The 13,379-nt window shown below is 40.9% G+C and overlaps 1 protein-coding gene across 1 annotated transcript in view; it reads left to right on the plus strand.

Annotated features, from left to right (window-relative positions):
* Nucleotides 1-12,280: 12,280 nt before the first annotated feature.
* The window catches only part of LOC134845884 (adenylyl cyclase-associated protein 1-like), a 31,261-nt gene continuing 30,162 nt past the window's right edge, over nucleotides 12,281-13,379 (plus strand). Inside the window, exons 1-3 of the mRNA XM_063862994.1 lie at nucleotides 12,281-12,372; nucleotides 12,472-12,581; nucleotides 12,655-12,735. Of these exons, the coding sequence (XP_063719064.1) occupies nucleotides 12,360-12,372; nucleotides 12,472-12,581; nucleotides 12,655-12,735 (204 nt within the window). The 5' untranslated portion in view covers nucleotides 12,281-12,359. The remainder of the gene's footprint in view (nucleotides 12,373-12,471; nucleotides 12,582-12,654; nucleotides 12,736-13,379) is intronic.

The raw sequence follows: 13,379 nt of genomic DNA on the forward strand, positions 1-13,379 counted from the left end.
CACATGCAATTTGTAAGTTGATAGAAGAACATTGGATCACTACTTGAAGAGAACCCGGAGTTATGTGTTCAATGGGGACAATGAGAGGACTATCCGGGGAATATGTGCCAATCCCCCGAATTGGCACAGTCGAATTCTTCGATGCACGCAAAAAAAGAACGTTAAAGGCGAATTCTAATAAAAATGAGGCTCAGAATGTTTTAGAATTCAAAATTTTCAAATTTTCGATTTGAGCTGGAACATTTTTGAGAAATACAAGAAACGGCCAACTCTAACCGAAAGAGAAAACCAGACACACAACCGAGGTTACGAGACAAGTAGTGGAAAGAGAACGTGAAGAAAGAAGCTTCTTATCGTGGTAGTAACACACGATAAGGCGCTTAACGGAAGAAGATTGAACGAAAAGAAGGTGCAGTGGGACTTTCGGAACGGGTCCGAACTTCCCGTGCCACGAACTTGGAGAGATAATTATGTTACATTCGACCAGAATGTGTCAAAATGCAAGTTCGAATTCGAAATATTATTGTACCATCTGACCGAGAAGATTGACGATTTAAACAGATTAGAGGTCTTAATCGTTCATTTTGACGAACTTGGAAGGGTTAATTTGGAGTGTCACGTTAATTTTCAAAAAAAAAAATTGAAATAAAGACACCTAACGACCCTGAGATTCCGCACCAACTGAAACGGCGAAACACAACAACAACAGTATTCTCAACACGAACAACGCTGCAGCCCTACACAATTGTGGAAATTGTCATAAATGACGACGTGCTCTACCAGGCGAGTGACCTGATGATAGCGGCTCGACCGGACTCAGGAGTTGATATGCCCCAAGTCCCCACTGGACCGGTACCCAAGCCAGATGATGAGGGAAAAGATGAAGGCACAAATAAGGAGAACCAAGGAGGGGATGATCCCATGGAGGGAAGAGGGGATAAAGTGAGCCAAATTGACCTGGGAGCCCTGGAGAGAGATCTCTAGGAGTATGATTTTAAGGAAGCGGAAGATGGTGGAGCGGATGATACACTGATGTTCATGACGCCATCGTCCTTTATTTCATCCACCAAAGAACCCCCAGCGAGCTTGTCTACCGTGGAGCCAATGTCCTTTATGGAGGCACATCAGAGAAGAGACACGTACGATGCGAATCTCTTCGAAGGCTGAGGGATGTACGAAGGGCATTGATGTCGAAGGCTGAGGATTGAGCACGTTACCAGAGGAAGAAGGGGCACGAAATCAAAGCGAACTTAAGTAGGAGACTGGAGAAGTGTGGACGCGGGTAGCTTTGATGGAGAGCAAATGGGAGGTGATCCGGAGATACGGCACTCAACCCGTGATGAGAGTGGGATTGAATCTGCCCATCATGCTTGAAGTATTGGGGAAAATGATGGAGCCCACTGAGTCTGACGGTGTGACCGAGTCAGTCACGGAAGAAAGTGCTGAGAAGAGTCCTGTTGTGCGAGACCAGCCTGTAAAAAGAACCAAGAAGGGGCTGAAGAAGTACAAGTCCATGGTGAGAAAGCTCCAGAGCAGAGTAAACAACAATGTTGTGAAGTCGAAAGCGGCCGCAGCAGTGATGTCGCTGGCAAAGGTGTCCCGTCCGAATGAAAATGGACAAGGGTTTGTTGCCACGCATGGTGGCAGAGAGAAGGAGAATCGGGTGCCAACAATGTAGTTAGCAGGACTGATATCCACTGCCTCAAAAGCGAGGAAGAACGAGAGGACCCTGGCTGGCACCAGACAGGAAAGAGAAGTTATCAGCCAGTGTGGATCTGGTGGGCTGGAAGATTACAAACCATCTCGGTCGAACATAGCGAAGATGAAACTGAAGGGACAGCTCGACGTGCTCGAGTACAGTCGCATCAATGTACCCGAGTTAGTTCACATGGTCGATCCTGCTGGGGGCTATGTGGAAATGTTGAAGGCGGGGAATTCCGCGAGAGGATATTTGATGGCATGGCATGATAAGCAAAACATGCAGGAAAACCTGAAAGAGTTGATGATGGGTTCAAACATAAAAAGGAAAGCGTTTGGCACCGTGATGTCATCGGGAGAGAAATAAGACGGCCTGGAGCTGCTGGTAAAAGTTTCCAAGAGGACGGCCCTCCAAAAGTATTTCGACGAGACCATGCGATAACCTTCGTTAGTAACGGCGTATGTTGCTAACCCAGGTTTCAAGACAGATCTACTAGTGAGGCTAGTGTGGTGTCTTGTTGGGATAAGGAGACAGGAGTATGAAGCCACCATCGAAACCAAGGCGAGGGAGCAACAATTGGAACTGATGGATCCTCTGAAAGTGCTGATTGCCAGGGACGACTTCGCGATGGCATGGGCAAAACGGACAGATGCGGTTTGCTTTGTGAAGTTCTTGTTGGATCTTTTCCCCAACATGGTGTTAGAGGAATGCGTGAAGGATATCAGACAAAGAGGGGTGAAGCGTGAAGAGATCTTGTTTAGTGCTGGTTGGAACTCTGTCAAGATATGCCACTACGGATCCCGGTGAAGGAGTTGAACGACCTCGATAGCAACCGGAAGTTGGAGGACATCAGAAGGTGCTCCAACAAAGAATTGATAGTAACTAGAGATATGCTGGAAGGGTTCAAGAGCCTGAAGGAATATGCGAAGCTAGGGAAGCAGAGATCCTTCCAGTATGTGTCAGGTGTCTCTGGAACGGCCTATAATCCATTCGACAACGAAGAAGCCAGGGAACTCTACTTTGACTTTGAGCAAGCGGTAGTTCTCAATTTCTGGGTGGAGAGAGTATGGGAAATGGGGATGATAATGTCTGAACAGCTGCAGTTGAGAAAAATTCTGGAGGAGCGAGTGGTCGAACCCTCGATTCCCAAATTGGAAGGGCAGGTGGGCTTTTAGAGTAATTCGTGGGACGGCCCACTGAAGACCAATCTTGTGACGAGGTGGGAACTCATGAAACCTTCGTATTGCCCAAAACCGAACGCGGTTCTGATATGGGACATCTCCGCTGATTTTGAGCTAGTAGAGAGCGACGATGAGAGCCTGCCACTTGCTGCCCTTGAAAGTGAAAAAGCAGAGTGAGGAGACACCAACGAAACCATCGGAGGTAATTTTCCCGAATGATTGGATGGAAACAGGCACCTGCCTGGCCGCCAGTTGTGAACTGGAAGTGCACGTGTGTGGAACGGGTCACTGCTTCGAATCTCTGGCCGAACAACAATACCAGTTAGCGAGGCTATTCGGGAGGTTAAGCATACGAGTTTACTGAGGTGAGTTAAGTAACTGTTTTTGGGTTCTACAGTAAGACGAGCTCCATAGAATCACTGGAACGTCTCGAGAGGGCTCATGAGTTAGTGACCGCCCTGGGCGTTGAAGTGTTTCCGGGGTCATTGCAGACTGAGCAGAAAGCTGGAAGCTGGCGAGAAGCTCTCGAGAATGAAATGAACCTGAAGCATAGCGAGGGATATCACAAGACAGTTGGCTCAACGTACCTGGTGGGAACCAGCTCGGTACCATACTGCAACAGCAAATCTCCAACGCGCCTCATGGTAGTAGATGCCAAAACGCAGCATTGGTTGATTGATCAACCCTTTCAGGTGCCCAAGCATGTGCAATTATCAAAGATGTCTGAAAAATCCCATGAACTATTGACGAAGATCCATCGGGCAGTCTCGGATAGGTCTAGAGACGAATTAGAAGAGATAGTGAAATAAAATTTTGTGAAATTGGGTGGCGGAAGCGTCAGTGATTTTCAGAAGAAGAAAGCGAGTGAAATGATGGCGAACGATTTCCTCACAATTGACGAGAAGGATGAAACGCAGCAGACGATGATGGAAATAGAGCCACTGCTGATAGCAACGGAATATTGAACCTGGAGGAACATCCTACTGACTCATGGGGAGTACCCGTGTCACTGCCTGGCGCAGACGTTTCATTACCCCAAGAGAGCAAACTTAGTGATCGTATGGGATGATGTAGAGCTATTTTCAATGGGATTGCCTGATCAAGCGCAGAGAGTTTCGTTAATGATGGTCACTGCCATGTCAGCAGTGAAGTGGCTTGAGGCTAATGTAGGAATGATGAGCGAGCGGGAGATGCCAGTACCGACTTCTGAGCAACTAAGCCAAGTGAGTGTCAGCAGGAAACTGGAACTGTTCAAAACCACCTGCAAAGTCCTGAGGATATCCAAAGCCATCGAAAGGATATGGGCAAGACAGAGATTGATGCCTTGGTTTCGTGCGGTGATGACCGCATAGGTATATGAACGCGCGAAGCGTCATATGTCCCGCAACACGGACGCCTATCAATCCCTTCAGTGGAATATAGGACCGGGAGACTATAAGAGGACATTCCTGAAGCATAGTGACGCCTTATTAACTACAGCTGTGAAACGGGTGGCTGGAATGCCTTGTACCATTGAAAACGAGAAAAAGGAGGTCTTACGAGTTGACCTGGAACAGAATGTGAGCCTCTGCTTGCACAACAGCTTCTGTAGGAATCGGGAGCAAAAGTTGAACGTAGATCTACTGCCCTGTTGCAAACAAATCAACAACGATTAGAGCGAGAAGAGTTTTTATGGTGAAAAGACGTGAGTAGTCAGAAAGGAAATTTTTATCTAGGACACTCATCAAGTTTTGTGAAAATGTTAGAAAGCAGTGAAAGTTAGTATGATGCCATATATGACACGCGTTGAATTGAGGTGACGTGAATAAAATTTAATTTCACATGCAATTTGTAAGTTGATAGAAGAACATTGGATCACCACTTGAAGAGAACCCGGAGTTATGTGTTCAATGGGGACAATGAGAGGACTATCCGGGGAATATGTGCCAATCCCCCGAATTGGCACAGTCGAATTCTTCGATGCACGCAAAAAAAGAACGTTAAAGGCGAATTCTAATAAAAATGAGGCTCAGAATGTTTTAGAATTCAAAATTTTCAAATTTTCGATTTGAGCTGGAACATTTTTGAGAAATACAAGAAACGGCCAACTCTAACCGAAAGAGAAAACCAGACACACAACCGAGGTTACGAGACAAGTAGTGGAAAGAGAACGTGAAGAAAGAAGCTTCTTATCGTGGTAGTAACACACGATAAGGCGCTTAACGGAAGAAGATTGAACGAAAAGAAGGTGCAGTGGGACTTTTGGAATGGGTCCGAACTTCCCGTGCCACGAACTTGGAGAGATAATTATGTGACATTGGACCAGAATGTGTCAAAATGCAAGTTCGAATTCGAAATATTATTGTAGCATCTGACCGAGAAGATTGACAATTTAAACATATTAGAGGTCTTAATCGTTCATTTTGACGAACTCGGAAGGGTTAATTTGGAGTGTCACGTTAATTTTCAAAAAAAAAATTTGAAATAAAAACACCTAACGACCCTGAGATTCCGCACCAACTGAAACGGCGAAACACAACAACAACAGTATTCTCAACACGAACAACGTTAAAATTAGACAGAGAAGAGGCAGACGAGAAATACGAACGATAAGAAGATTGATGTGACCTACAACCATTCCGAGTTGTAACAGTTGTGCTGCTAGAGTCGTTACAACGCGAATCTTGAGAACAGGGAAGGGTGTTGGGACTGCGTGTTCAGCATTCCTGAATAAAATAAGGACGTTATTTCCCCGGATTTCAGAATCCAGAGGGGTGTCGGAAGGAGAACCAAAACTGTAATTTATAAATTTTTAGCTTCCTGGAGATGTCCTGAATTGAGTTAGTAACATTTAAATTCGTTTTCAGGTCATGAGAAGCTAGGAGTTGAGGAAAAGGGTTGATCCATCTTCGATGGAGATGATGATTTTTATCTACTGAATAAAAACAGTCGTAATATAATAAATAAGTAGTAGCCCTGTTTTTAGGAATGACCTCGTGGTCTGGAGATACTGAGACCCAGACATCAGCTCACTATTTTTGCATGTAATTCCCTTAATTAGAGCGTTCTGATCAAAGCCGGAATGAGTAACGTTTTTGTCGACCCGATGTTAGAAAGACCACCAAAAGAACTGGCTTTGGCAGAGACGGTGAAAAGCATATAGAGCTGTGTTTAGACGCTAGCCAGTCGTTTTAGAACCTAACTTTTTTTCCCTCGATATGTACTTCCGGGCGAATGTTACATTACGTCATCTCCAGGAGAACATGGAATTAGAGGCCCGGTGCCCAGAGACAGTTAGAGACATTAAAATATACATTTTAGCTACATTAATGACCTGAACGATTTAATTAACTCCACTTGTTTTTGGTCTTACAAAGCATGAGTAGCTAGAATAAAGGAAAGTGTCAATCCATCTCTAATGACTTTAGTATATAACTGTCAATTAAAATATGGTAAATTATGGTTTTTTAGTCGAGTTTTTAATAATAATAGACGTACAAGTCTAAATCGAAATTATGACTCAGAAACTTCCAGACAAATTAATTTAAAATTGTTTAATTAATTTTAGAGGTTAAAAGTATTTTAATCTTTATAGTAATTTAGAGGTCAACTGTGATTGGCTATTTTTTTGATCATGATGGTTTAGAACCAAATTGTATGTAATTTATTGTAAATAACATTTGTAAATTGATGTTTTATCGTCAATTACGTTAGTTTATTGTAAAAATCCTGACGATGCATATAGTTGCGAAAACGTTTGAAATTTACTTTTTAGCAAAAATTTCTTCAATTTCACTTGTTAACCAAATCGTGATTAACCAAAAAGCGGAGAGCGTAAAATTCCAACTATTCTCCCTATTTAAGGGCCAGCATAAAAATTTTTTGAATAATTTTCATCAAGGTAAAGGGAATTTTTATAGTGTTTTTTTATCGATACGTAAAATATGGCCAATTTTTATTTGAGTTACCGAAATGTTCCATATTGTAGCAGCTAACTCCCTGTTCCACAGCATCAACACCCTCAACGCATGTGAGAAAAAGCAATACGAGAGCCTTGTTACAGCAACTCCTGGCCTATCCCTTAATAACAACTTGCTCAACCAAAGAAAGAACCTCCGACGATTACTGGAAGAAGTCCACTGAAGGAGAAAAAAGATGTTGTGTGGCTCGACGTGGTGAACAACACCGTTAGCAGCCACAGAACAAACAACTATCGCCCAGCCGGTGTCGAGGAGCGGACAAACTATTTGAAGTCGAAGAAGCAGCATATATTGGCGATCGTTTATTGCAGAAGGGAAGGAACGCCCGACTTGTTTAGTCAGCTTCTCGGCACAGGATTGCTCATTATTCCAGCTACAAAACGGCTACTCTCCAAGACCAAGCAAAACGACTCGGAGCAGCTCAGGGAATACTTGAAGCTGCACCAGAGTGCTGAATTGGAGCTGAAATCTCTGCGATTGATATTGGCACACAAAGAAAGGCTGTCAGAGCTGATTGGCAAAATCAGGGGCAAACAACAGGGACCATCACAGACAAAGAGGAAGGCGAAAGCAAGACGTGAGCAGAAGCTGAAGGAAGAGGAAGTGTCTGCTCTTCAAAGACAGGGGTGAGAAGAGTGTGATTTGTTTTGCTTTGTGCCTTGTGAGTTTCATTACTCGTGGCCTGCAAAACAAACTTTTGCCTGCTGTTTGGCTCAGACAAATTTTTCAAAGAAAACTAACTTGCAAAATTGTGTTACACTATTTAAAATTCTTTACAAAAGTTCAAGTATCTGTACATAGACTGAAGTTTCTGAGAAAATGTCTGAAAATCGATCTAATACCGGACTTTTTGAAAATTAGGGTCCCCGAGAACGGTTTTTTTGGACCAAGCTGTGCATAATTTTCAATTGAAACTACTAAGGACTGAAATTTCTAGGGCAAATGAGGATAAAAAAGGTACGAGGAGATGCTAATAAAAGCAAGATCACTGGTGCAAAAAGAAATTGACTAACAGTGGTGGGCATCCATTTTCCTCTTCGTGAGGCGTCAAGTTGAGGCAAGCTTAAATACAACATCAGAAAACCATAGAAAAAAGTTAGAAAAACGGTCCGAGAGACAAGATAAGCCTCTTGGGGGGAGAAATGAGCGATCAGTTAAGGTACTTGATATTATTGAACTGCCAGAATGAGTATATGATGTGCTATCAATGGGCCCGAAGCATCCCATTAGAAACAGTTTTAACGAAACACACTTTTTGGCGGATATCGACATTTTCCTCTCACAATTGAAAAATCAAAAAACATCTGGTGAAACGTTATGTGATATAGAAGCCGCGGCAAAGTCATATGCAAAAAACGTAAGGCAAACCCCAAGAGACAAAGTCGTTGAAAAAACGAGGAAATATCTCAAAGATAATGGGTTGCTAGCTGTGCCTTTTGATAAGGGGGTTGGTTTTTGCATAATGAGGAAACAAACGTATGAATTAAAGCTGGAATCCTTGTTGTGAAAAAAGACGCAACCACTGATGAGGTTATATTGAAAATTGAGAAGGAACTTAACAAAGAATTACTAGCCATGAACAAAAGAGACGAGATAAGTGATCAGTTATATTCTAAGATGAGGTCAACAGGGGGCAACCCGCCCGTTTGTACGGTTTAGCTAAGGTACACAAGGATGAGACACTCCGTACCACCAGTACTATCACTTCCAGGCAGCTCGTATGAGAATCTTAAAAAAATGCTTGCAAAGTTTTTGACAACATCGATGGAGCAAATATAGAAAGAGGCTAGAGAAACAATTGAAAACATTGCTCTAGATCCGGATGAAACCATAATATTTCTTGATGTGAAAAGTTTGTACACCAACGTTTCCCTGAAGGAGGCAATTGAAATTGCTTTACAGAAGCTGTACAGCCAGGAGCTTCCTCCTGAAATTCAAAGAGCAACCATGAAAAGGCTTTTGAATATGGCGGTCAGCAAAGTATATTTCAAGTGTAATGATTCATGATATGTACAAGTTGATGGTTTAGCAATGGGCGCGTCTCTCGCTGTAATTCTGGCAAATTTACGGCTGAAAGAGTACGAGTATGCTCTAAGACAAAAAATACCGGTGGGAACGGAGGTAAAGCAAATTTATGACAAGAACGGCTTGTGCCCATGTTGCAGCAGGAAAGTCATATATAGATCAAAGGGGGTTGAATGCAAGAGTTGCCAAAACTGGTATCATCTAAAATGCGGGAAAAAATCCGATGACTTATACGCATCAATAACTGAGATAGTCTGGTACTGTGAAAGCTGCTTCCGAGCTAAGAACAAGGAGAAGGTTACTCGCCGGGTGAAATTGTTCCTCAGGTACGTGGATGACATTGTTAGAACAGACAGAGGGGAGCCGAGTTGTCTTCTCGATGCCGCCAATTCTCTTCATCCAAATTTACAGTTCACTCTAGAGAAAACTAATTCGGAGGGGAATTTGCCGTTCCTGGATTTGAGCATAAATGTATCGCAGGGTAGGCGTGTAACTTGCAGTTGGTATCAAAAACCAACAGATACAGGGACTATACTGAACTATAGAAGCTGCGCCCCAACTTAGTATAGCGGAGTGTTATCCAAGGCACTGTACACAGGGTTTTTAGGAGTACATCTAGCTGGGAGGAATTTGATAAGGCTATGGAAACTAATAGGGCGCAATGGCTGACAAATCAGTACCTTGAAAATTGGTCCGCAAAGGTGGCTTCAGACGCCTTGTGCGAGATCATCGAGGGTAAGGGCAAGCCCCTGGATAGTGAGAGGGTTTTTCCAGTTCAATCACCAAAGGATGTGAAGTCCCCAATGCTAATGGTGCAATATTGAGGTGACCAGAGCCAATATTTCGCTAACAGGTTGCCTAATTTAACTAACGTTCAAGTGGTTTTCACCACAAGAAAACTAGAGTCATGTTTATCATCACTGAGGTCAGCATTTTCTAATGACCTCAAGTCAAGAATGGTTTAAAAACTGTCATGTAGTGGATGCACTTCCACCTTTGTCGTACAAGCTGTTCGACATTTGACCACTAGAATTGAGGAACATAAGAAAGCAGACTCACCGGTAGGCCTCCACCTTCAGCAATGCCAACTTGAGGCAAATAGCGCAGATCATAGTTGGGCAATTGTAGATAGGTCAACCAACCAAAAAAATTGCTAACTTTAGCGGCAATACAAATCAGGAAAGAAAAACCGGGCTTGAACACGCGCGATGAGTTTAGGAGCAGGGAGTTAACACTGAAAACTTAGTCCCAAAATAATTTTGGTTTTTTATTTAGAACGTACAAGTCTAAATCGAAATTATGACTCAGAAACTTCCAGACAAATTTATTCTAAAATGTTTAATTAATTCTAGAGATTAAAAGTATTTTAATCTTAATAATAATTTAGAGGTCAACTGTGATTGGCTAATTTTTTATCATGATGGTTTAGAACCAAATTGTATGTAATTTATTGTAAATAACATTTGTAAATTGATGTTTTAACGTCAATTACATTAGTTTATTGTAAAAATCCTGACGATGGAAACTGATCAAAGTCGTTTTGGCTGATGGCCTAAAAATGGTAACTTTTTACTTTGCACTTAACAGACCAGAGAAATAACTGGCTAGGTCTAGACGGTTGAAACGAGTATAATTAAGGTAACTGACGTCAGCCAGTCGTCAATAGGTACTTTTTCTACGCTCCGTCACTGAAATGTTTGGTCGAGTGTTACACTGACCCGTGAGCCAATGGTTGTAGTGCCTATTCTTCTTAACCTCATTTGTGACATAAGCGGACGACTGTTACAATAAATAGTGATTTTGATATTTTTGACACGTTATTAATGAATTTTCCATAAAAAAGTTAAAATATTTCGACTTTGGCCAATGGCCTTGTTTTAAATTTCGACTTTGGTAAATGAAAAAATAGCAAACACTCACGAACTTCCTATTTATTTTTTTCATGGTTACAGAGTTTTGTTAATAGAAAATTTTGCATCCTCTTAGGCCGGTAGGTTTTTCTTTCTCCGTTGCAAAAAAAAACTAGGTAATTTCATTTTTGAGCAACGTATTGATATTCGATATTTCAAGTCAAATATCGAAGAATATCGATATATCGATACTGTCAAGATTTCGATATCCGATATTGACCTACTACGTTAAATCGAATTCCTTGTTCAGGACGCTCTGAGTTGAATTTTGGTTCAAACTCAATCCTTTCGCTGTGAAAGAGATACGGGACAAGTCTTACTTCACCTTGATTGGGGTTAATCTAATCGCAGCTTTGAGAGAACTCGCTCCAATGAAGTACCCCATTAACAAATCTTCAGCCACTAAGCTAGAGGCGTAAGACTTGCTAATATTGTTCGATATATTCAGTCCTCTAGCTCAATTAATCTGATACCACACGTTATGTGAATGGGTAATGGACAAATCTACTTAATAAGTTAATCTTAACAAATATCACAACAAGTATCACAACTTCGTTTTGTGATTGATACAATTTTCGAATGCTGAAAATGAACCCCGCAAGGATCTATTGAAAAAACATAGGTTTGAAAATAAATTTAGGTTTGAAAAAAAAAACTATTTTTCTCATTTCTCTATTTCCTGCTTGAAAAGCAACATCAATCAATGTCCTCTTTGCTACAGATTGAGTGTCATTCGTCTTCTTGGTCTATCGCTTCAATCGGTTGTGGCATCGCTGAGCTTCGTCTCTGTGAAAAGATCGTTTCCCCATCCACTTGTTTTGGGTCGCATGTCATGCGAAGTGCCGCATCGCTTCTGTTGAAGTTGATCTGTAATGAATGTGAAAGGAATCGAAAGCTGCCAATTAAAATAATGATAAAAGGCATAGTTTTTCAAAATAAGCAAAATTATTCAACTCCCTAAATTTAACGCGTAAAGTAGAATCTGATTGGATAGTATTTGATTTGGTTTAACCATTCTTTTTTAGGTTATTTTAAAACAACCAAAGGATGCATTTAGCTGAGCAGACTTCGTAAATTGACTTTGTTTGTTCATCGGAGTACGAATTAGTAACTTTATAAACAAATTGCTTGGTTTCGCGCATTGTGAAATTCGATCTCTAGAACCATTTCGATCTCTAGAACCGCTAGAAAATTGCAACCATTTCAATTTTAATCAATTCTTTATTCGGGTATGTCAACTGGTATGGCCCTATTCAGCTTGTAACTAAACGGAAGGGCCACTTTTGTAATCTACACTTTATTCGGGTTATTTTCCCTTAAAGCCACAGGAAAGTGTGTATGATAGCTTTTTTTATAGAGGGACGGTTGTTACCGTTGTCGCGTTGAAATTGTTTGATAAGAAATTTGAAATGTTAATTTTAGAATTTTCACAAATTTTGTGCATCATCAGGATATAAATGTTTTAAAAAATATTTACAAAATGACCCAATGTGAAAAAAAGTGACAAACACGTCTAATACCAGTTGACATGTTCAATCATCTGGTTAACAGGAATTAATCTGAAGTTGTTATTTTTAGAAAATTGATGGCAAGTTATCGTGAGTAAAGAAATTTCTTTATTATTTCTACGATTGACAGATTTCTCGATTAGTGTGTTTTTCAATATAGACTTGAATTTTTATGGTTTGATTTTTCAGGAGATCAATTGCCAAGTGAGGTTTTGGCATATTTTGACGCTATTGATGAAAAGGTTAAGGCCTTTCAAGAAGCTACGTCAAAAATTGCAGATGAGCCAGTAAACCAACAGGTGAACTAACTTAAGCAAATTACTGCCATGCTTGATTTCATCAGAATTGACTATGAAAGATCTGATGTTTTAGTGCGGTATATTCGTGGAAACTTTCACTGATGTCATACCTCGTTACCTGTTGCTGGCTCAAGCTTATTCTGCTCCAGCTCCAGTACGTAAAATGATAAATCTCTTTTCGTGCATTTACGCATGTTATAGCTGGGCTCGCAATGAATTTTTAATCAAACAATTCATTGCCATAGTTTAAAAAAAATTTTTTTTTGATATTGAGAAATGCCAATTTAAATTAGTGAATTGGTTCTTGCCAGTTAATTGCAATAAGTGGTGTTTCAGAAATTTCGAGTTTTTTTCTGCTGCAGCTCTGTGAACAGACTAAGGAACTGCCTTTTTACCCTTACAATAAGCAAGGGTATTACAATCGGCTACTAGACTTTTTTCCCGTAAACAACTTTGTCCACAGGATGACTAAAATTTGGTCATCTCCAATTGTCTCTATTCTCTATTTCTACTAAAGGTGCACGTCTAGTAGCTGTAATTCAAAAGCTGGCTTCAACCTCTAAAGTGATAATTGTTTTATAGCTGAAAAAGATTTTTAGGATGCAAGTTGATTTTTTGTCGGCTTTATTGATTTCGACCCATTTTTTGTCGGTTTACTTGCCGGGTAATTAATTCTGTAATTTTTGGTAGATTCTTGATACTTTTTCTTAATTTTTATGAACGTGAATATAGTTAATGGTTTTCTGGTTTTTATAGGCCCAAAATTTTCTCTTAGAAAAAACAAATTTTTTTGAATTT

Source organism: Symsagittifera roscoffensis, chromosome 5 (assembly GCF_963678635.1).
Source record: "Symsagittifera roscoffensis chromosome 5, txSymRosc1.1, whole genome shotgun sequence".
Classification (NCBI taxonomy): Eukaryota; Metazoa; Xenacoelomorpha; order Acoela; family Convolutidae; genus Symsagittifera; species Symsagittifera roscoffensis.